Source organism: Rhinolophus ferrumequinum, chromosome 2, assembly GCF_004115265.2.
Source record: "Rhinolophus ferrumequinum isolate MPI-CBG mRhiFer1 chromosome 2, mRhiFer1_v1.p, whole genome shotgun sequence".
In the NCBI taxonomy this organism is placed as follows: Eukaryota; Metazoa; Chordata; class Mammalia; order Chiroptera; family Rhinolophidae; genus Rhinolophus; species Rhinolophus ferrumequinum.
In genome coordinates, this window is record NC_046285.1 from 84272879 (window position 1) to 84298446 (window position 25568).

The 25568-nt window shown below is 38.9% G+C and overlaps 1 protein-coding gene across 2 annotated transcripts in view; it reads right to left on the minus strand.

Annotated features, from left to right (window-relative positions):
- The window catches only part of ARHGEF26 (Rho guanine nucleotide exchange factor 26), a 117499-nt gene that overhangs the window by 85939 nt on the left and 5992 nt on the right, over positions 1 to 25568 (minus strand). For both annotated transcript variants that reach the window (XM_033131354.1, XM_033131363.1), the window contains exons 4-6: positions 24648 to 24793; positions 5688 to 5744; positions 2392 to 2552 (exon numbers count right to left, since the gene is read on the minus strand). In XM_033131354.1, coding sequence (XP_032987245.1) covers positions 2392 to 2552; positions 5688 to 5744; positions 24648 to 24793 — 364 coding nt within the window. The remainder of the gene's footprint in view (positions 1 to 2391; positions 2553 to 5687; positions 5745 to 24647; positions 24794 to 25568) is intronic.

The following is a 25568-nucleotide window of genomic DNA, read 5'->3' on the forward strand; positions in this document are numbered from 1 at the left end:
GGGCTTTGCAAACCTGAGCACTTTGTATTTTAAAAAGGCTGTATCTGAAATGAGTGTTTCAAACTAAATCAAATAAACTTGTGTAATACAAGTTATTATGATACACTCATGATTATCAGGAAGAAGCTGAACATTCTTAGTTGAAATGTATTACAACAGATCAAATATCACATAGGCAGCTATCCAAATTAAAGCATTGCATTTGAAATTAAAAAAAGAAAAAACAAGGAGAGGAAATTTCTTTATCTTTTAATGGAGGCTGAGAAGTTTCTGAGTTTTGTTTTGAATACAAACTAGGAAAAAAGGTTCAGGACAGCGTCTTCCTATAAGCTACTATAGAAATGAAAATGTTTAAACAAAATCATAAAAGATCTAAATTGTGTAAATGATAGAAATTAAAATCAAATTTGAATCTATAATTTAAATGAAATGACTTATTTCAGGATTAACCAATGATGGATTTTTTATCCCCATTTTATAGATAAGAAATGAGCTGAAGTAGCAACCTGCTCAAAGTTAATCAGGTACCAGAGGAGAAGAGACTGCTGGAGTCCCATCCCCTGACTATGCAGACAGAAGAGCGGTGCTGTCAGGGCCAAGGACTCAAAGCATCCTCAGGTCAAGAAGAACCGTCGTTACTCGATAATCAGAATTTACTAACAGCTTTCTCTGGAGCCATGGATACACTGCGAGAAGCTGACTGATGGCCATCTGATTCAAAGTACAATCCCACAATGGAGTAAAAACATGCAACCATGGTTTTCAAGAAACATATTCTAATTAAAATCATGACGTACACTTTACAGTTATGAAAACAATAACAGTTCTTGACAGTGATGGTGCTAATTTGGAGCTTTGTTTTCATTCAACCACAGTACAAGTTAAAATGAAAGAGACTCACTTTGAAAGCTAAATACCTTTTGAATAAGGACACACCATCTAAGGCTTTTGTTCTGCCCTACTCACTGAAAGGAGAAAAGAAAGTTTCATTTCTTTTACCAAAACTGGCAAGACTGGTACCAAAAGGACCAATGGAATGACCACAGGCAATAACCCAACTTCTGAAAGAGGACTCCCAAGGGGGAGTATGCATCACCACCTGCACACCACCGGCCCGCTGTTCCCTAAGGCCCAGCCGGTCCTCCAAACATTTTTAAGTATCCATGTCAACAACAAGATTGCCCGGATCTTTTCTTGTGCCAGAATCTGGCTTCTGAAGCTGCGCCACTATCATAAAATATTTGGAGAGTTCAGTGATCTGACCCCAATTTCCAGCTCTCTGACGTAGCCCTCACTCACATGCTAATCTGTTCAGCATGGATATTCAATCTTAGAGCTCAAAAGAAAAATCTACCTGTACACAGTGATGGAGCCAGCAGACACCAACATGTTATCATCACTGTCTATGGGGCTCTGCCCTGAAGTGACAAAAGAGCAATGTCCAGACTCAAAAGGAATACTCACTCATACCAGAGACAGATTCAGTCTCTGTGGGACCTGAAGACTGTACAATTTGCAGGCCGTCTGTTTAAGTAAAAAGTAGGCACAAAGCAAATACGGAAAAGTGCCCTTGCAAGTGAAGAGCCTTGAAGCTTATGCGTTATTAGTTGTACAGTAAACCCATCTTTGACCTAACCACATAAAATTGCCAATATTCAATCTATTTTGACCTACCAAAACAGCAACTTCATATGGTTCAATTTAGTATGCTGCTGGCACATAGTTCCAGTACAGACTGAATAATTCACTTGGAAGGATATAAGAGGTCACCACAGGTATACCAAGCTCCTGCACTCATTTAAAAAAAACCTAGAAAAACACACTGTTCCCCAACATTCCCCAATAAAAAATTTAAAAAAACAAAAATGACATGGAAAACTCTTCCAATTGTGTTATGGAATATTAAATTGGGAAAACCTACAGAAATCATTATGATCACTATAATTAGGATCACTACATTTTAAAAATAATATTTACATAGATGAACAAAGACAAGAATATAAAAATGTAAACAAAAATAATTTTTGTATTTGAATGGTATCATTGTAAATTACTTTTTTCTTTCCCAACTAAGTGTCGTTATATTATTGGCATAATTAAAAAGGAAGGATAATAGCAAAAGAGTAAGGAGAAGAAGTGGGGAAAGAAAAGGAATGAAGAGACCTTAGAAATAATTGTCTGCTGTAACAATTAATTACACACTTAGCATCTGTTTATACATCAACAACTAAAACATATCTATAATTTATTTCAAGAAATAAAGATGAAAGCCAACTGAGTGAATGAGAGACTTCAGATCTCTAAATGTCTTCCTTTTGGGATAACACAAATGTTTCTTAGTAAGTAATGTGTTGTGTTGATATGACCAAAGACAAACTGAACTAAACTTACTTTTTGCTTGCCTCACAGACGTCTGTAATATTGGAGAAAAGATGGTGGTTCTCTGTTTTGGTCATCGTATCGCTCAGTTCTTTAGAATTTTTAAACATTCGTATCAAGATCTCCAAGCTGAGTAAATATGAATGTTCAGAGGATATGACTTCAAAGATAGCCTGGTAAGAAGGAAAAAGAAATGTAATATTAATTCCTTTAATTGAAGAACTAAATACAGCTCTCACAATTCTACTATAAGAACGCCATAATACCTTGAAAAATACAAAAAGATTAGCATTAAGAAAACTGCATCCCCAAACTACTGTCTTTATATGAGGCACTCATACCCAAATCTTGAGAAATAGAGTCACGGCCCATAGTGTAAATATGAACAAATGAAAGCATTTCGATGACTAGAGATTGCATCCCGAGGTCATGCTTGGCAAGGAGTGGAATCTATGGAAGGAAGCTAGGCCATGTCATAAAATCTCAGTGTCACATTAATTAACCTTTGGGGTCATCTCCTCCACCCCTGCTTTCAAAGTATGCTGCTCTGGGACAGTGAGGATATATGGACATCACTTGGGATTCAGAAAAAATTTCTCACAAATACATTCCTTCTTTCCTCTCTCATGTGGGTCCTTTCTCACCCTCTGCTTTAATCTGCCTAATTGGCAGTCAACAACAGCAAATATTCTGGGTGTATTAAGAGAGCATGACTGTACCTACCCTTAAAAGGTTCTTATCAGCCACAGGAATTCTTTTATATAAACTCATATGAATTGAAAGTAACTCTGTCTGTTCAACAAGCCACCATCTCTGCTCTCACCGGTGTCTCAAGAAGAAGCGAAGGACCCTCTGCAAAAACTCTTGGTGTCAGGCACACAGTGGTTTTCCCGATAAGAGTTCATTAGATGAAATGCCAGTCCACATAGGTGGATGGACAGCAACACCCTGTGTAAGGAATTCATCTAGCTCCTTAACAAAACCAACTTCAGATCCTCCAAGAATGGCAACTCAGGGAGAATTCCTGCTCAGGGAGGGGAGGTGAACAACCTTGCAGGCCTGAGATTGACATCCTTCCCGGAGACCTCCCTAGTAACACTGCCATCATCACCTTGGCCTCCAGGGCTCTTCCCCTCAAGCCCTTGGCCCAGAAGAGGATTCTTCCCATAACTTCCTGTGTCACTGCTGAGGCGGGGTGGGGGCAGGGCAGATGGGGGCAGGGCAGGCACAGACAGATGCCCAGCTGCCGGTGGGTGGGCCATGTTTGTAAATCAGATTAGTGGTGCTAATCTCAATAGTCACCTCCCTTTTTAACATCCATAAACTTTTAGGGAAATCTTACTTTAATCTGCTGGTCTAGCCTTGGCTGTGCTCCAGGGATTTCAAGTGATATAACTATCTAAAGAGTAAAGAGTAAGAACTTTAAGTCTTACCTAACCTGTATCTTTGTGTAATTCTATTACACACTTATCAATGATCATCTCCAGAAAATGTAATGCAAATTAAAGAAGATTGTTACTTCCTAACCAAAAATAATGGATTTCAAGTTGTTGATGGATATGGCACCTTGGAATGACATAAAATATTTTCAAAAGTAAAGAAATGCTTTTATAATCAAATAAAAAACACTAAGATTTGAACAAAAAGATACAATGAACTATACAGAACAGATCACAGGAAAAGATGACTAAGCGGTAGTTTAATATAATAGGTTTAATATAATAATTATTAAAACACCCTGCAATTGAGCCATCAACTACTTAAAAACAAACCAGATTACACTTGGTAAAAATAGCTATATAGAAATAGAGAGGAACTCTAAGGTTAAATTTGCTGCTGTCATTACTTTTTTATATCACAAATCTGAATAAATATTTTCAAAACATAAGGGAACTAGGATAGGTTTAAATAGAAAAGGTAAAAAGAAACTAGAAATGTTCAAATGGAATTAGGACCGTAGAGAAGCTCTTGAATTTGTCCAGAAGGAGAGAAACACTGTTTATGCCAAAATATTAACAATAAAGAAAAAAGCATATCACCTGTCTACCATGTAGATTTTAAAAAAGGTGGTATAGAATGGAATATTATATAGTGGTTTGAATGAATGATCTAGACTGATATGTTTTAACAAGGATACATCTCAAAAACAATGTTGAATATAAAAAGTGAGTAAATGTGATATATAAATGATGTATTACAGAACTGTACACCTGAAACCTATGTAACTTTACCAACAATTGTCTTTAATTAACTAAACTTTATAAAAAAGTGAGTAACCAAAAAATATGTTCACAATCATCATTTATCTATATTTTAACACACAAACAGGTATATGTATATGAATATATGTACTACATGATTTAAAAACACAGATTGGAAGGAATACATCAATTCATAATTATAGTTGCTTCTGGGGTGGAGAACAAGGGAATGAAACTTAGGAGGAAACTTACTTTATTGAAAGTCTTATTTTTTTTACTTTAAAAATATGAAAAATAATTATAAATGTAATACATTTGTTAATTGTCAGTGATTGGTACACCAATGTTATGTACTCTTCTTTTTTTTAACATAAAAAAAATGGCACTATAATGTGCTTTTATATTTTTGCATTATTCCATGCCAACGAAATAAAAAAAGGATACCTCATGCCCTCTGTGGAATTAATGTATACACTTATATATATCCATACTAACATGAATAAGACAGGAGGAGATTGCTCTGAGAACTTCCCAATATTATTACAATGAGAAATTTTCTTAAAACTGCATTTATTTAAACTTCAAATTGTAAAACCCTATTATTATCTGTCTTATTTTTTATTAAGTGAAGTTTTAGCTTGGTATAATTTTAGATTTATAGAAATCTTGCAAAGAGGGTTCAGAGTTCCTGTGTTTCATTCAATCCATCTTCCCCTAACCAGGGTACATTACATTCTGTCTATAGACAAATGTATATACTTCATTCAGATTTCACCAATTTTTCCACTAACAGCGTTTTTCACTTCCAGGATCTAAAGTCTGTTTCATTTTTCAACATATTCCTTCCAGTTTAACTATCTGGACCAGATGCTTTGTTGTTTAAATTAATGTTGGGATATTTTCAAATTTTCTTTTCTGGGGGCTTATGTGTAGTTTTATTTGACAATGATCACATACTTCTTTTGTAGAAAGAACTCATTTTGTTCTTTTTATACATGTATTCATTTTACACATTTTCAAAGGAAAACATGTGGACAAGTGTACATAGTAGGTTAAAGCACATGCATTCTTCAAAGCTCTAAAGCATCTTCTTGGAAGAAAACGTACCTCTTGTCTCTTTCTTTCCTCCTGGCTAACTGTCTGAGATAATCCATTTCTTTTCACCTAGGGGGAAAAACAAAACTGTTCTGAGGTCATTCACTTTAACAAACAATTTCTTTATTATGTAAGGCACAACTTTTAAGCTATTCAAAAATGAATTAAGAGAAATTATGCAAAACGTTGAATTCAGCACATAGGAATTATGGGGTCTCACACCTCTCAAATAGTATTTAATCACATTAGTAAATTAGCACAGTACAATAATAAAGAACTGACAAGTGTCTAGAACATTAATCTATCAGGCTGAGCTAATCTGTTCCAGTCTCAGTTCTGGATATTCCTAAAATATGTATCAACTTAATCTCCCAAATCATAAATGCAGACATCTAACAGTAAACAAATGAAGCCACCACTCTGAGAGTTTACTGCCCAGGATCACACAATGACAGCGTAATGTTAATACCATTTTTCATACAGACTCCATGGAATACCAATGCTCTTTATAAAAAAACCCAATCAAAGAAGAAATCAAAGCTCTCTGCCCCAATTTCAGCAGTCTTTTCAGCATATTTAATTTTGACAAATAAGGATATTAGCCTTAGAGAAGCCACAGAACCCATAAGAAGCGAGAATATCAGTGTCACACTTAGAATACTGCCGTTGTGTCATTTAACTGAATCAGTGTCATCACTACCTCCATTGCCACACTTTTTTATTTGCTTGCTGAAGTTCCTGAATCATAATTCAGTTTCTAAAGCACAGATTCGAAGCTGGACCTTCATGAAAGGAGGACCTGGTGTCTCTTCTGGTACACCTGGCACTGAATCTGGCGCATGAAAGACATTCATGTTTTTCATTTAAAGGTTAAATTAGCAAAAAGTACGACATAAGTAAAATACCAACCAATTAAATCCTGTGCTTCAGAGAAAGAAAAGCAGTTAAGAAAGACAGTGCCCTCCCTTTGTGTTCGAAATTAATAGCAATAAAATAAAACAAATAAAATATAATAATATAATAAAATATAAAGGTCTTCAAACATTTTACTATCATATTTCCTAAAATTTTTTTAAAAACTACGTTCCCCTAGGCCCATTTTTAAGTTGACATCTCAAATTTTTCATCTTAAGCTTAAAGAATTTTAAAGATGCATTTTCCTGTTAATTGTTGATCTAGACATTTTTAAATGTGTGTTACTGTACTCTTCTAAATGTATCCTAAGGAATGTAAAAACCATATTGATTTGATATCCACCATCATCCATTTAAGAATAAACTTCCCTTAAAAGTCAGTAATTTTCCCTTAAAAGTCTAATCTTCTTTCTCCTTGAAATGAAATTTCTATGTCAATTTTCCCCCAAAATTTCATAATGTAATACAATTCTATGTGTTAGGGTATCTTATTAGTCACAGTAGTATACTTTGAAGCAAACACATGTTTTTAAATGTAATTTTCTAAAATTTCCTGTGACCGTTGAGCTTTAAGTATAAAAGAGACTCTTGCGGATTCTATAATCGCCACAAAACTCACCACAAATACCATCAGTAACCTTCGATCAAGGCAACACGATTACTTCCAATTTTAATGCATTAATCCCTTAAGCATAAAACATTACTGAGAATGCAACGCTTAGTAAGATGGGGGTTAGGTTATGGTGGCTTAATTAAAGGAGGCGTCATTGAAAACAATATTTCAAAATGACTACCTTTTATCTTGTGCCCCAGTGGCTTGACACTTCCGGGCAATGAACCCTACAATAAGCTTTGAGATGGGCAAGAGAGACGCCTTTCTTTAGTAAAATGGCAAAAGGGCAATTGTGAAAGGGGAAGTTGGAAAAAAGATACGGTGTAACACTTGCATTGCAAGATTCATTCTCAGTTTTAGGAAGGAGAATAACTAGGCGTGGAGGATCCGGAAAATGGCAGCCTTAAAACTATTCCTGTCCACCTCTCAGGAATGCATGAGGCTTCGTGGATTCCAGAGGTGTGATGCATACCCTAGTGTGAAGACCACGGTGAACAGTTCTCTATATCGTGCTGTCATGGAAACAAAGACAATTACACGTTACTGTCACTAATTTAATTTTTGGGAAAAGTTAGAAAGCAGTACAAAAATAGATAGAGCCCAAATCAGTGGTAAAATCAGCAGTCATCTACTAAACATTAACTGTCTGCCGGGAAATGTGCTAAGCACTTATATCCATTTTCCCATGGAACCCTCATAAAAACTCTAGAAAGCCGATGCTATTCTTGTCCTAATTTCACAGATGAGGATAACAATTTAGGCTTAAGACCCAAGATCGCGCAGCTAGTAGATAGCAAGGCCAGGACTTGCATCCATGCTTGTCCAACTCCAGGGCTCACGCTCGTAATTATGATATTAAATGCGCTAGGGCTCCCCTCCCCCTGCCCTCTATGAAAGGCAACCCATTTCTAGGGTTGGGCAATCACCACTAAATCCCTTTCTAATGCCAGGTCAGTATCAAGTTTCCATATGTCTTTTTTCATCCTCCCATATCATGGAATGTTCTTAGCTTTACCCACCGTCCTGACCCTGGGTCAGCCTGTCAGCAAGAATTCATGGCTAAAAAGGCTCCTTCATACATTTTAATAAGGGAGGAGACTGGCCAGAAGAATGAAACTGTTCAGAGCTGCTCCCGTTTGGTTAACCCTGAGCAGGAATTTCACAGTATTTCCTGCTTGACACAAAGTCCTGGCAGATCGATATCCAGGCACCATGCCCACAATCTCTGCAGGTGAGGTCATCAGCAAGAATTTCCACACCACTGGCATCTCCATCCAAAACTACTAATGAGTTCAGACCCGGAAATCTTACATGGAAAAGAATGAACCATGTGGGCGTAGAGACCTATACAGATGACAACTAGTTTACTGAGGGATTAAGAGTACTTCATCAGATTGCAAAGGAGAAAAAAAAATCCCTAGCAAAAGGACTTGGTCTTTTGAAGGGGAAGAGAAGGTAGTTTTTAAAAAGGCAAAGTATTAATGCATAGAATTTTATCTTTCACTAATACTAATACAAAAAAAAAGATAAAATATTCCTTTAACCAAAAAGCCATCAGTAAGAAACCAGTAGCCCGTTACAGAAGAAAAAAAAAAAATTCTAGGAATCATTATTGGATCATAAAAAAACTAAAGTATAACACATGCGGGGAGCCTTCCTAACTCCCCAGTTTGCTCTGGGGAGTTATGAGAAACCATTTCCTCCTGACTGGCTGCCAGACCACTGCCCCAAAGCCTGTCCTTCTCTCTCAGCCCCTCCATACCTGCACAGGGCAGGCTGGACAGGTTCTTCCTCTAGAGCCAAGGGGACTCATGTTATCCACCTGAGCCCTCCTTCCACGTTCAACTCTAAATTGAGTAGCAGCTGAGAGCAGGTACCTGCAGGTAATAAGGAGGTCAAGAGTAGGCAAGATTGCAGAGACTAAGGAGTTTGGAGAAATGAAACCAGAGGAAGGGGGAGAGAGTGATATACAAAGAGGGCCCCACAAAGACTGGCAGAAAGCAGAGAAGACAAAATTGGAGAAGGAAAACAGGAGCAAGGATCAAGCAGATAAAAACAAGAAAGGAAAGAGGGAGGGAGGAATAGGAAGGAAAGAAGGAGAAAGAATGGGTGCCAAGTTTTTAACAGTAAATACCTCTGGAAATTTTCTGATTTAAAAAACAGTGACCTTATCAGCAAACTTAAGTAAAATCACTGGAAGGCCCAGAATTTTTTTGCATAAAAAGAAAAAAAAAATGTGTGTATAAAGCATATATTTGTACCTATAGTTTAAAATCTTACATGCTTTCTGCAGTTTGCATGTTTTTGCTAAGAGAATCTAAAATATTACGTTTATCACATTTCTTCAAATGCTCCCCTTGTTTCCATACGTAGAAAATACAAAAAAATACTATATTAGCTTCGAAAACTGATTCCTATTGCGCTATCTAAAATTTAAAAAAAATAAAATTGTGCAGGCTCACTTTATTTTTAAAATATATATTTCCTATTGGTAGCACTGGCTGAATACAAATGGCAACACTTAGACAGTTGAAGCAACAACACTCCTTTAAAAGTCTCTTCTGACCTTGCCAGATCTTTCTTATTCCTCACTATCTCAGCCTGGCCTAAATTTTTTGTTTAAGTATGTCATCAATAAGTAGAATTGCGAAAGTAGTTTAATGAAACACTAGGAACTGGACTCAGTTTGGGGTTCTTGATTTTATATAATCTAACCAATTCACAAAACTGTTCAAAACTTGCCACAGCAGTTTCTAGACTCCAAGGAGAAAGTATGAATGCATGTCAGTATCTTCAACACTGTAAGTAGACAAAAATTAATTCAAATAAAACAACAAAACTGTAGTCCAAGACTACAGCTCTGACATCAGTTAAAAAATATGAACATATATATGTGGCTTGTCCAGACAGCAAATGCAGAGAACTCAGTAATGTTATAATAGTTTTAAACTTGCAATTATATTATATTTTTACTGCTGTAATTTGCATTTAAATTCTTCAACCATGAGCTCGTTAACTGATATATATCCCATATCCAAATGAGACAGAAATTAATAAATGGCTGACAACAAAGAACAGTACAAGATACTCCATGCATGGATTATGCTACAGTGTTTCCCCGAAAATTAGACCTAGCTGGACCATCAGTTCTAAAGCATCTTTTGGAGCAAAAAATAAATATAAGACCCAGTATAATATAATATAATATAATGTAATATAATTAATATAATATAATACCAGGTCTTATGTAATGTAATGTAATATAATATAGTGTAATATAATATAAGACCAGGTCTTATATCTTTGGTTCAAAAGGCGCATTAGAACTGACGGTCTTATTTTCGGGGAAACAGTATTGTTTAGTTGGACCCAAAATATAGTTTTTGAAATTTATAAAAGGGCTAACTCCCTAAAGTGTAGGCCCAAAAGTTAATTATTAGATACTCCATCTGAAATTCATGCTGGTTTTCTTCTCGGTAACTTGCAAATCTGATATTCTCAGATGACTATCCTATGAAGGAACAGCAGGCTTTAGGCAGAGGTCCCATTCCTGCACTCCCCACAGTCACAGGCAGCTTCACCTTTCAGAGAATTGTGTCAGGAAATCCATAAACTTTGTGTAATATTCCTTGGCCTTTGACTCCATTGACTAGAACAGGGTATGCGCCAAGTTTTCGAAGGCCCACATAGAGCCCCAATATTGCCATTGATACAAGGCCCATCTACAGGATAGGGCAAATCCTGCATCTGTGGAGAAAGCCAAGATTAAAAACACCAGTCTCTTGGCTGACCAGAGCATCATTTTCTATGAAACAAATAGGGATATGTTCTCTGGCCCTCCCAGACTTGACATTGTTTGTTGATAAGATAGGTACACATTCCTTCTATTTTTACCCACCAGCCAGGGAAACCAGAATGGAAGGGCCCCAAAAGACTGAACAAAAAGACTTGGAAATGTAGCCAGTTAAAAATTAGATTTGGATTTTTATAAGCCAAGATCACCGGGGCTCCATAAAGCACTAACGTACACTGCATACCCAAGTGAGCTAAGACCTTTATACTTTGCCAGTTTACCCACTTGCTGAAAACCTGCTGGTTATTCACGCCTCTTGGTGATTCCCTATTCACCGGCTTCCATGCTTAAAAGCTCATGTGGGAAGGGAATGAATTGTAAAGCAAAATTACACCACAGGACACAATCACTCTCAGGTCCTTTCTACAGACTTAACACAACCCAAATGGCCTCTGAATTACAAACGACCTAGAGTTCCTTCACCGTAAATAACATGGGGACAGCAGCTTTGAGAGTATGTTTGAAGTTCCTCAACTGAAAAAAATCTGCCAGGTCCAGAAATCATGTTCTCTGTAACCAGCCCCATGGGCTCTCTCCAGCCCCACCCTGTCCACGAAGAAAGGCCCTAAGGTATCACCCTACCATCTCAAAGGGCCAGAGATCTGTGAAACCAAAGATCTCATAAATAAGGTCAAGGTGGGGAGTGTCATATTTTTAGGGAGGGGTGGGTAAGCAGATAGAACACTACTTTTTTGTCGTTAAATAAGAGGTAGAAGACAATGGTTCATTCAATAAAATCATATGCTTAATTTGAAAATGTGCCCAGGGAAGTGCCAGGGACTTCCTAATTCATTTGTTCAAAAAACCGATCTCCTCTCTGATCTACTGCTGCTAATCTTAATCCTCACCAAAATTCTTACGTCTCAAGAAACAGCAAGCACTCTCAGTTCTCCCCTCCCCCCCTCCAGGGAACCTCAGATGTAGGAAAATGATGGCAAACTCTGATAAGCAGGCCAGGGCTTGAGGCTTCTGCCTCTCCTCCACGGGCTGCTTGCTGCGTCATCCTCTAAGACAGAGCCAGGATTCCTGAATGAAACCAAATTATTTCAATACAGATATGAGGCTGAGAGTACAAACCACAAACAGGTAGCTAATTAAAGGTACATGAATAAACTGTGACACTTTGTATGATTTAGGGGATAAGCGAGCATTACTTCACTGCAGCCAGCCCTCGCCTGCTCCTTACCCCTAGCTTGCCATTTCCGGATTCAGAGTTCTGCTCGGTAACCACTCTGATTTCTCAAACTGCCATGCTATCAATTGCTTGCCATGCACCAGAACATGAGAACTTCGAAACTTTATAACAACCCTGCAAAGGAGGGTAGCACTATGCATATTTTACAAATAAAAAACAGGATCATAGAAAAGTTAAGTCATTAGCCCTAATAAGGAGCAAAGCTGGGATTCAAACCCAGGCCTGTCTCCTTACCCTCAGAGGCTGGTTCTCAACCACCCACAGCACTCTGCAACACTTTTGAATTTCTCAGAGCTGTGATCTGCAGCTACTCTTCCCTGACTACATAAGATCCTCCCTCTGGATGCCCTGGAAACCACCTCTCTCCCTGGAGATGTAGTGAATCCACTTCTGCTGTATTGAAAGCTAAGCTGTCAGCGGGGGCAGCCTGGCAATTTAACTCACTGCTTGGTCCTGACATTTCTCCCACTACACAAGTTCCTCTCTGTGGCTTGTGGCTCTTACTTGCCTTCATTCCCCTGTGGGCTACTGAGCCTAGACCCAAACTTACGCATTCTCTATCTCCTAGATGGGCAAGAGATGCTGTTTTCCTTTATCTATCAACAATTTAGAAGGAAAAGTAAAGTAGAAAATACATGAAAAGCTGGTGACACAGAAGAAAGGATGAAAGGGAACCTGGTTTTAGTAGAAAAGGGCAACTTCACAAAATTGTTTAATAAAAGATGAGCAGTTTTACAAAGTGGAATGTTTAACGAAACATTGAGGAGCAGACCAGAATATCAGTGGTTAACAGCAGAAGGGCTTCGTAACGAAGGTAAAATCAGAGCAGATTTCGGTCTGAACCATTACGTTTAATTCTCTTAAGGAGAATTCAAATATAACTGTTTTAAAGAAGTGAATCAGCTGTACACTTTGAATCTTTAAATTGAAAAATTAGGAACGAACCAATGACTAACAATGGGGATTGGTTAAAAGAACCAAATACCTACCGATGTGGTGAAATACAGTACAGGCTTTCAAAAGGCTGCTGTGGAAGATAGTTTAATGATGTGGAAAATCATTCACAGTGATGTTAAGAGATAAACCAATGGGTTCCAAAACAGCAGGCTTAATGACATGAAAAGGTATTTAGAACATTGTTAAGGGGAAAATATGGGTAATAAGACAATCTTATTATTATTATTATTATTATTATTATTTTGCTTAAAAGAAAATAAAAATTCTGTGTACACTTTTAAAAAATGGTCTGAAAAGTCATACATCAAAATGTCAATAGTGGGGAGGAGGGATTTTAACTACTTTTCATTTTCTTCTCTCTTTCTATTGGCACTTTCTGATTTTTCTATAATACACGGGCCTTGGCTTTGTCATTAAAGCATCATTTTTAATTAAAGCTAAAATATGTTTCAAAGTCCCTCTCTCAAAAAACAAAAAAAAGTAGGGCGGACTAAGGGAATTTTTAAGGATGCCAACAATGCCTGCTTTCCTTTGTCGTTGCCCCCAAGGAAAGCTAGAGAAATGAGAGGTGACCATTAGCAGATGAAAGAAAGAAAGGAACGAAGGTAAAGAGGGCAATGAGAAAGGAAGATTTCAGTCAAGCCCAAATAAGCAGCGGCTTATGCAGCAGTGTTGAAAATGAGTGATGACAGGCAGGTGTGCAGGTGGGAGAGGGCAGAGGGGCATAACTGAGCATGACATCACAGACACACAGTGAAGCCGTGAGTCAAGCAGGGGTTGACAAAGACAGAGCAGGTCTGAGTGGCTCTTCTGGCAGAAGAGAACACCTGTTTGTAAAGGTGGTGCCGACACCTCCGTTGCTATTTTATTGTTGTTAGTTTTGCAAAGTGGTAGATGGACCGGAATGACCAACTCCAAAACAGTAACTTCCACTGACATTGAAGTTAGTTTCTTAGAGTTGCAATAAAAATCTAACCTGAGCAAAACCTGTTCCAAAAGACCGAGTAATAAAGTAAACTCATGTTTTACGTGGGATTTACGACACATGCAGTGGTTTCACTGGACAGGAATTACCTGATTGCGTGGAAGAGAGCTGAGAAACAGGCACAGAACCAGCATTATTCTTCCATTTACCTACGTATCAAACTTCAGTCAAGCCGTATTTTCTTCGTCGAGGGCTTCTATGTCCTGTTCTTCTTTCCATGTAGCCAATCTATTACAGTTTTGATCATTCTTTCTAGAGAGAAATTTTCTGACCTTCACTATTCTCTGTGATTTCTGCATCATTCATTTTGACATTTTTGTCCTACATTCTTTCAAAAACTAATTTAGACATTTCATTTCTACTGTCTTTTAAACCAGCTTCTAAGTTCCTGCAATACGTACAGGTCCTGGGTTTTAGGTTTGTTTTGTTTGCCCATTCATTACGATGTACAAATGAATTTTGAGGTCACACACACACACACACACAATCGCACACATGCACACATCCGGGGTTACAAGCTAAAATGTATGTCTCATTACGTTAGGCCACTGATACAGACCACAGCTACAATGTCAACTCCACCAAGTGTAAATTTACATTAGATATATCAGCCATGTTGCTTAACACTCCCATAGACCCCTGCAAGAAAAGCTGTTCTACTCAAAACTTCCAAGAAAGAAGTAGCCCAAAGTCGCCACATTTCATATCATAGTGCATCATGGAGGCCAAAGCTGATTAGAATAGAGCTAGTTAGGCACTTGGCCAAATGACAATAAAGTAACCTATTGGTGGGGGGTGGGGATTGAGCCAATATGATCCAATAGGGTTCTCTCTCAAGAAAGTGGGTAGTTATATATGGAAACTGAAAGGATAACATGAGATGGAGTAGGACCATGCTAGGTAACCTCAAGTATAAGTTATGAGAACTCAGAAAGTCTGAGTATGCAGAGCTCTAAGGAGAAAAGACAGGCATAGTAAAGAAGAAAAATAAGTCAATCCATGAGAAAAAGAGAGCCAACAGGAAGACAGTACTGAGTCATGATATTGACCAAGTATCAGAGGGAAATATGGCTCCTGCTCTTCCAGAGTCCTAGGCACATGTAGCCCTTATTTGGGGAAACTTGAGAGGCTGTTCCAGGTAATCTCAGGACCCCTATGAAAAGAGTAGGCGAGCAACCATATTTAACATCTCAGAGTCTCAGCTACTTTGATATAATGTACATAGAGAAACAGCACTTGCCCTCATGGTACTGTCACACGGACGACATAAACTGTAGTGAAATGACCGAATACAGTCCTTGGTGTACAGTAAGGTCTCTGCAAATTTTTGGTCAATAACTTAACTGCACGTAAACAAATTAATATCACGATGACCCAATGGCAGGTCCCAAAACTACGGCTATCCTGCAAGTCAACCACTTCACTGCCTGCTCACATTGAGACCTTGAACCCAGGTGGATATAAGGGCTCCCCATGGCTCAGCTGAGCAGACAACAACCATATTCCTTTGTACATCACTACCAGAAGCAGGGTTTCCGGCCACCCAAAATGGAAACTATTCCACCTTTGTGTTCCTGTGGTTGGAGGAGTGGCAGAGTTTATCTCCGACACCACAGGGGAGAATAATCTGCAATTTCCTTTCCCTGTCAACAGCACTTCCTTCTGCAGTAGCTGTCCACTGGCTCTATAGCCCTTATCTCAACAGATGTACAGATAATAAATACCATAATAACCTTAAGACATTAGAGTACAGACTAATCATGTAGAAAATCAAGTACCCTGGATAAATCGACACAATTTAAGAAACAAATTTTTAAGCACTTCTTCCATAGCTAAAGATCCAATAGGAATTTTGATGGTGACGACGTCTCCAATAATCTGGAGAAAAACCACTGTGTGGATGTGGCCCTTAGAAATAGTCCCATCACTGGACTCAGGGACGGGACACCACAGGGGACACCTAAGGTCAAGAGGGCAAATATAAGAATCTGATGGATGATTTGCACAATCCAAAGTTCAGTGGTATAGAGCCTTTCCCCAGTTATTGAGAACTCCTCAGAGTAATTGAGTCTTCTCTCCTTTTACCTAATGACACTGTATTTCTACCGACTGCTATTATTCTTGAAGGCACCCATCCACATCTCCAAAAGAAACCCCAAGTGGGGAATGAGGCTACAATTTAATTTGATTTCATAGTGTGCAGATACCTACCATGGGCTAACATAGTTTTAACCTTTGAATATGACAAGTTCCCTGATGTTTCAAAGACTTTTATTAAATCCAGGGTGTAGCCACACAACCATCAAGAATGTTTCTTTTAAAATAAAAATTAAAAACAGCCTCCAAATGGCCCCTAAATAAGAAGCTTCCTGGGTGTTTTCATTGCTGAGTAACTTCGTTATTTTCACTTATGGGATTAGGTTTTGCATTCATTCATTCATTCATTCATCCATTCATGCCTTCCTTCATAAATTCATCAAATTATTTACTGCAAGGCTACTATAAGTCAGGCACTATTTCATATGCTAAGAATATAGCAGGAAACAAAATGGACAAAAATCTCTGTCTTCATGTAGCTTTTATTCCAGTGGGAATAACAAAAAAAAATTAACAAAAAAAGTAAATCACACGGTATGTTAGAGGGGTAGGTATCACGGCGAGGGGTAGGTATCACGGCGAGGATAAGACAGGTTAAGGGGGTGTTAGGGAGAAAGCCATGTGGCTCTCTGAAAGAAGAGCTATTGTAAGCTAGGAGATAGCGGATGCAAAGGCCCTGAGACAGAGTTCACTTAGTATTTGAGGACCATTAGTGTGACTGAGGAACGAGTAAGATGGAGAAACAGATGCGTCCAGAAAGGTAACCAGGAAGCCAGATCACACAGCCTCACTGGCCACTGGAAGGCCTGGCCTTTTACTCTGAATGGAGGAGGCATCACTTGAGGGTTCAGAACAAATAAACAGTACCTCGGGACATTCTAAGGGGCTCACAGATCTAAAACATGACTATATAGTTGCTATAGGGAGAAGTGACTAAAAGGGACACAGGTAGATGAGGGCAGGTGAGCTGGGAAGCAATGGGGGTAACCCACCTCTGTGTTGGACAGGAAGACAGCAGCAGAGTGGCTCTGGTTCTGAAGGTAAAGGTGACAGGCTTTGCACCAAATTGGAAGTAGGTTATAGGGGAAAGAGAAGAGTGAGGAAGAGTTCCCAAGTTTTGGATTCTGCAACTGGAAAAATGGAGTTATTATCTGCTGAGAAACAGAAAAAAAAAGATACTGTGGAGGAAGCAGGTTTGGGTGGAAGAGAAGGGAGTGACCAGAAGTAACGTTTTGGACAGGTTAGCCTTCAGATGCCAGTGAGACATCACAAGAGAAGTTGGATATACTTGTCGGAAATTCAAGGGAAGGTCCCACCTAGGGATAGAAACTTGAACGTCATCAAAGCCTATTATGTATTTCAGGCCACAGATTGGATGAGATCACCAAGTGAGTGCAAAGATAAGAGGCACAAGGACGGAGCACAGGGACCCTCCAAGGTTTAGAGATCAGAGGAATGAGGAGGAGCTCACAAAGTACTAGGTGGATGCAAAAGTAACTGCAGTTCAAAGGGTTAAAAAAGAATTGCAAAAATCACAATTACTTTTGCACCAACCTAATAGATCAAGAAGCTCCATTGGACCAACTTTGTTTTAACTCCTCTTAACCCCCATCACCCCAAAGGGTCCACGTGCATGACATTTTCTGTGCCTGGGACACCTCCATCCTGGCCCCGCAACCCCCATCCCACCTTTGCCCAGACACCTATCTGGACACGCTTCAGAGGGCAGCTGTTGTCACCTCCTTTGCCACCTTCCCTCGACTGACAGCACCTTGCCCATTCCGGTGCCCTCCCCTTAGGATCTCAGAGCAGCACAAATATGTCCTTCAAGGCATCAACACAGCTGTAATTCTGCATTGATTTATGGGATTATTTGATGCTGTCTTGCCCTTCAGGGTGTCTGTAAGGACATGAAAGCAAGGTCTGTTTTTGTTCCACCTCTAGTGTCTAGAACAGGGGAGGACACGGTGTAGAGACTAGAGGAATAAAAGAATGGCTCTCATTGACTTTCTCTCAATGAAATAAGACCCTCTTCTCTAAGGCCCATGTCTAGGTTTCTGACTGAAATGTCTTCCTTTTGTACTTATGTCAACAAAATTTAAATCTCCCTATGCTCATTTCTTCCCACTTTCTTGGAGCACCTGTCTCTTTTCTCTGCCTCCCCTCAGGGCCTGGTGCACACACCCCCACACTTTCACATCCCATTGTTCTCTCAGGACAACCAATAACATAGATATTTGCATATCTACCACTCAATTGTCCTTTAATTGCTCAGTTCCAACCACAGTAGTTTTTTGGGGTTTATTTGTGTGTGTGTTTTTTTTTTCTCAATCTAAGGTATATAGTTTTCACAAGGGGTTCGATAGTCCAAGTTCCAATATTGCTATAATTCAGAAAAAGAAAAATTTCTAAATGTGATATGAACAACATGGAAACTGTATTCAATACACACATGGAGAGCTACAATAAGGTGCTCCCAGTATTTGGAAAGTCAAGAAAAAACAATGCCTTCAAACTGAAATGAAAAAAACAAAAATTATAATCAAATATTTACATGTATACTTATGTGTGCATTTTTCTAAGGAGAAGTTCCTTGGCTCATAGCTTTGATTAGAGTCTCAAAGCATGTATAACCCCCCACCAGAAGGAACGCTGGCGAAACATCCATCCATCCTATAGAATAAGGCAGCAGTTAAAAAGAACACTGAAGATCATCATATATAGACATGAAATGATCTGGAAGACACTTCATTCAGAAAAAAAAGTGAGTTATAAAATCTGTACAGCGTATCACTTATGTACACACATATAATCTTTATTTTTTCCCTTAAATGTATACACGTGGATTTTGAGAATGGTGTTACCAATTGAAAACGGGAAAGATTGGGATTGCAAATATATCAAAAAAGACTTTAGTCTTATCTGAAATGTTTAAACTCCTTTTCACATGGAGAACATGTTAGTGCTGCTCATGGAAGTCAAAATTAATTTTCAGAGATGTTAAGAGAACATTATAATAATCTAATTGTACTAAAATGGCAAAATCATACCGAGCCCCGTCCTGGCCCAGGCTCAGAAGGCCCCCAGCTGCAGCCCTTGTAGCTGCAATAAGGTCTCTGGTTGTGGTCTCAGGTCTAGGCACGTGAATTTCTGTTTCTGCTTATAGTGAAGCAAACATTCCAGGAGATTCTACTGTTCAACTTAAAAGTGTGGACGGGTACGTGTCTAAAGCTCTAACTAACTGTTTACACTATGAGAACTAAAACTAAGCCAGACATGAAAAAATGAGAATGTTTCTCTATTTTTTAAACACAAAAGATAAATATTTACAGCCTTGGGGACAGGTTTAACTGCAGTGTTGTGGTCATCTAGGAATAGGGGAGAATTAGAACTGTTCAAGGGAGGCATTTAATGGGGCCTAATCACCATCCAAGGTAAAAAATAATTTTATGACTATTGTGGTACAAAAACAAATGGAAAATTATACACTGAAGAGATTATCTTAAGCAGCAAGTCACTGGACAACTGAAAATTATTCCAGAAAAGTACGAAAATTTAAGGGAAAAGAATGAAATTGTCTATGACCTTTAAATGCATTAAGCATTTCTGCAAACAAAATGATATATAAATTTATTACATCTGTTTAGCTCTGATTTTTACTAGAAAAATAGTATGCCTTTCACAATAAACAGTATAAATTCTAAAAGAATAAGTCCCATCAGGAGAACTCCTAAGACTCCAGTGTCTGTTATATTATCAACTGAACGAAATTATATTCATAACAAAAGTGCCATTTTTCAAATTGTCCTTTCTCGTGTTGGCAATTCCAGAAAGTCATCCAGAGGCAAGCTATATGTGCCTTAAGAGGTGAGCCTAGCACTCAAGAGACTGAGATCCTAATTCTAGGTCTCCTATTACACTGTTAGCCACACTAAGGGCAGCTGAAGAAATACTTTGATAAAAATATAATAACCAGTCCCTGACTAAAGAGTTTAAAACTGTTGAGCAAACTGAGGAAATATTCAAAATATTGAATGTTACTGATAAAGCCACAGGTCAGCAAATACAAATGAAGAGTACAGTAGAGATGACTATATTAGGTGTTGAATTCAGTGGAAAGTTTGCCAGCGTGCTTGTTTTTGCCTCTGGAGCCTGAACACTCTTTTCAGAAGCACCTGGCGTGTCAAGGTGATAGAAATTATACAAACACACCCCATGGTGAATAAGTGGGGTCAGGGCACGGCTGGTGAGTGTGGCTTTGGTGCTGTCACTGAACTTAACAAAACAAACCCTGTTTCACAACAGTCATTTTTCAGTATATGCACAGTTTGTTATGGGGGGCGGGGCGGGGGTGGGGGGAGTCAGGATAACAAGCCAAAGGACTCCAGTCAAGATCTATCTTTTATTTTCTGTAATACTCAAATACTTCTGGGATCCCATTAAAGGAGGAAGCTTAGGGAAAACCTGAAGCTAATTTTGCATCCGGGACTCAGCCGCTACACACTTGGCACTACCTATAACAAGTACTTAGTATTCTATCCCAGATAATAACACAATCAGTACTTTTCTTCAAACCCATACGTTTTACCCAGAGATCCAAGAACTCTTGGCTTAATACCCTGCTATTTTAGGTGAGTGGCAGGGAGATTCACCTGTGTGTGGCAGGTTTCTTGTCTCTGGCACAAATCTCCAAAGGTCAAAAAAAACAAAAAAAAACAAAAAACAGCTTTTCAAGTTCAAAACCTCATATCCTTTCCATTATGAGCAACTCAAAACAGAGACCTTGATCCTTGAAATCATTTCTCATATACTAGTGTTTCTCAATGCCTAAAGAACAGCACAAAGTTATACTCCCTGAAATGAAGAAATCCTGTAGTTCCAATTAAGAATAGATAAATATACTCCGAGAATTAAATGAAGAAAGTCAGCCTATCTGCATCTTACAAAATTAGGAGCTTAGGTCGTGTTCCCTGCTACAGAGAACATCCGCCCTCTCCAGGAGAGAACAGGCTGTCTCTCCATGGACAGCCTGCTGGCAAAGCCCCACTGCTCAATCCATTCACCATTCATTCATTCACTGGAATCCAACCAGAGAAGTCTGTGGCAGTCTAAACTTTCATTATTCTACGCAAGTCCCATTAAAGGGCTCTCTTCAACAGTTCTAATTCTCCCTCATTCCTAGATGACCACAACACTACTAAGTCTGTCCCCAATGCTGTAAATGGAGAGCCACCTGTCACTTGTGTGCTTGTCCGATGAAACCAAAGGAGAGTTATCATAAGCAAACACACTAAAACAAATGACATTACAGTCTAGTCTTAAAGACCTTATGGAACAACCATAAATGACTGTTAATTGCCGCACTTCTAAAGTCTTTTGCATGCAGAATGTTTCTTACAGTCAACTGATAAGAAAAGTTGCATCATCCTGAGGTAGGCACGTGCTTGCAACAAAGATAAAAATTTGTAGAAAATAACAGAACCAAGAGCAGCTAATATTCACACACACACCTCCCAAGTAGAAAGTCAAGGTAGATGCTTGAGACCTAACCATTTGCCAAAAAAACCCTGTCCCACTTTCTTCCTGAGATCAAGGCCTTACTTAAAGCAGAGATCTGTGTTAAAATGATATATGCAAGATTAAATAGGGGCTACCCTACTAATGTGGTATATTAAAAGTTAAGCATGGAAAGATGTCGTCAAAAATATATAAAAAACAGAACTTTTCCAAGACCTGCCCCAAACTCTGAAGCCCCTTTACAAGGAAGGACCAGCGCATGAGGTCAGACAAAGAAATGGAGGTGCCGATCCTTTATGAAAAACATCCTGACATCATTCATAATTCATGAAGCCCGTTCTCTGTGCCCCAACCTGGACATACCAACTGCTAGGCGTCTAAAAAAGTAATAGCTCTTTTCATTGTTAAAATATTTACTTTTGTAAAGTCCAGAGTCACTTGCATCTTTTTGGTGGACAGAAAACCCACGTGGGAAGGACGGAAGAGAGCTTCAGGACAGTGATTACCCCTGGGGAGGAGGATAGGAGAAAAGGACTGGAGAGGAGGGTGGTTACCTGGATATGCCTAAAAAATAGAGGGCTGAAGTAAATATGTTTAAACGTTAATATTTGTTCAGTGTGGGCGGCGGGTACCTGGAAATCTAGTACACGTACATGTTTTTTCAATTCTTCTGCATGTTTGAAGTACTATATAATAAAAAAAATCAAAGTAAAATGTTTTAAACGTGAAAAGGAGACACAAAAGGCACAAAGAAAATGCATGCTGGTGCCAAAGTCCAATCACACCGCTGTGATTAAATGTGCTTGCCAAGCAACACTATAAATATACAAATGCCTCCTGGGAACAACTCAGATCTAAGATAACACACACTAAAGTCAGAACCCACTTTATAGTTTTATATTTGATCACTAGTCTTTTGATACCAATCCTATTACCAAAAGGCACATCGGTACATTTACGTTTTGCCAAATAAAACGCATGCCCATACTTAAAGTTGTACTGAAGGCTGCAGCATTATTTTAATGTGCACTTCTTAACCTAAATGAAAACTCCAGGAGGCGTAAATATGGCAGCCTGATCGTTCGTACTAAAGCTAAGTTGGATCAGAGTATGAGTGACACATGTCTGTTTAATGTTCAGAGAAAAACTGCAGGATTCCGGCTTGCGCTAACAAATGCAGTTGCTCTGCAGAAAGAGAACTCAAAAATCCACAGCCTCCTTCTCGAGGATTCACTACTGGATGGTCCATACCAACGATGGAATGATAGCCGTTCGGAGCCCACACTGCCTCTATGGGCCTTGTCCCCACTTGTCCCAAGTATCTGCTTTGATAGGTGCATATCATGTCATTAGATTAGGGTACATGGCTACCAACATGCCAGTTCTGTAGAGGGGTGTTACCACCTCACCGCATGCAAAAATCACAGAACTACCACAGAAATTGAAAAAGAGTGAGCATAGGGGCCAAGTCTGGCCCACAGATATTTTGTTGGGCTCACACAATATTTTTTTTTAAATCTGGAATTAGGATAATCCTTGTAAAAGCCTGGATTTCTGTATTCCTTTTTCTATCATAAATATCAGAAGATTTGGCAACACTGGGCTGGTGTGAGCTACGTGGCAGCTGCTCAATTTCTATAAGGCCTATTCACCCCTGTCCTCATCAGCCACCCCCTCTGTCCCGGCGACCCCCACTCACCAACAGCATTGATTCTCACTAGTTGTCCTGTCCCTGGAGGCATTTTAATCTGTGGCATAATACTAAGGGTGCCACACCTTGGCGGCACTGGAAATTAATAGATCCTCCTTAGAACAAAATTAGGGGGTGGGAGGGAGACAGGGAGAAAGGGCCCGGTGTCCAGAATTCTGAATTCCAATACGGGGTAGAAGACGGGAAGAGCCTGAACTGGAAGTTATCCCACCATCAAATACGCCATTTCCATGGTCCTATTTCTGAGCTCCAACACATACAACTCCTTTTCTCATACTGGTGGGCTCCCTAAATACATGCGATTCCTGACTCTGAACAACGCTCATTTCAGCTTCAGAGGGAATCACCTCTCTTCCTATCTTGCCTAAGGACTCACTGAGGTGTACTGGCTTGTTTCTTGATGCAATGCTCCCACCATCTAAGCCAGCCGTGGGAATTCCTTTCTACTTGGTAATGCATCAGATGCTCACAAATGCTGTGCCCAAACTCATGGCAAGTAAACGAAGCATCAGACTGTGACATCTGTTAAGCCAGGAGGAAAAGAAATTATGGCTAAAAACCAAAGATATTTGATGCAGAGAGAAGAAATTACTCATCAGTGCAAAAATAAGTGTCAGACGTTCGCACACAAAAGATGCACAGAGAAAGATGGAACAGAATGCCATTCATTAATCAACTTCAAGAAAATATAAATGTGTCTACATCAAATGAAATTTCCAAAGAAGAACTGTAATAAGCAGCCCACTGTGCATAGAGACATACACATGCTTACACACACATATGTAGGAGTATATCCAGCCACAATTATGATCAAGTTCAGGATTTATTGTTACCACTACATATACACTGCATAAAAAAAGAAGGAAAGATACCGAATAAAAAGAGTTTCCAGAATCCATCAGTCTCAAGGCACTTTATTTTATCAAAACCTAATTTTCCTTATCAGAAGTGTCAAACTTCATATTCTCACTGGTGTCTGCAGATTTTCAAGAAACATTTCACAATCGAAGAAGAGTCTGACTCCTTAGGGTTACAGAATCACCGGCAGAAAAAAATTAAAACCACATCCTCGCATAATTTCCATAACTTGGTTTTTTCACGCCTGCAGATAGAAAAGAAGGTAAACTCACTGCAGAGAGCTGGCTCCATGCAGATCTCAGCGGCTTATGGTGAATCACGATTTTTTCGTCTGACTTCGGTTCTTTGGGCTCCGATTCTTCATCAGAGTCAATGTCAAGGGCCTTTTCTTTGTAGTTCTGATATAGGACAGCATTTTCTGCAAGAAAAACAAACGCTACATGTCATTAATTGCCCCCCGCCCCCATCATTATGCTATCTGTTCTAAACAAACATCAGTGTTTATAGAACGTTTGGTTGCCAGCTTAATAAACAAAGAGACAAATGCATTTTGTCACTGAAGAGAATTCCAATAACCAAAAAGTAATTTTCTCATTCACACAGCTCTGACCCAAATTCATACATAGGGGAAGGGGAAGGGACCATACGTGAAATGACAACTGAACAAAATTTCCATGTCTCTGTCCACCACCCCCCCATGAAGGATAATCACACCTGTTAAATCACTGTTTTTTAGGTTAAACGGAATTCACACCCTACCTTGCCTTCAAGGTCCATCACCATTCATTTATCTGTTTAACATTTATTATAAATCTACAATGTGCCAAGGGCTGGGAGTAAACAGAAAATAAAAGACACTTCTTGTGCCCTCATGAACTAAAAAGTTAATGAGAAAAATAGTCACTCATTCATTTATTCATTCAACTGATACTGAGAAAATTCCAACTAGATGCCAACAACTGCTAGGCACTAGGGGTACAATAAACAAAAAAGATAAAAATCTGAACCGTCCTAGAGCTGACATCGGAATGAGGGGAGAGTGACAATAAATCACTTACGTAGTATGAGAGATGCTGATAAGTGTCATGGAAGAAAAAAAAAAACAGGTAAAGAAGGGGGATGTTACAAGGGAGACATGTAGATTTTAAACAGGGTAGTTGAAGAAGGCTTCATTAAGGTGACATTTAAGCAAA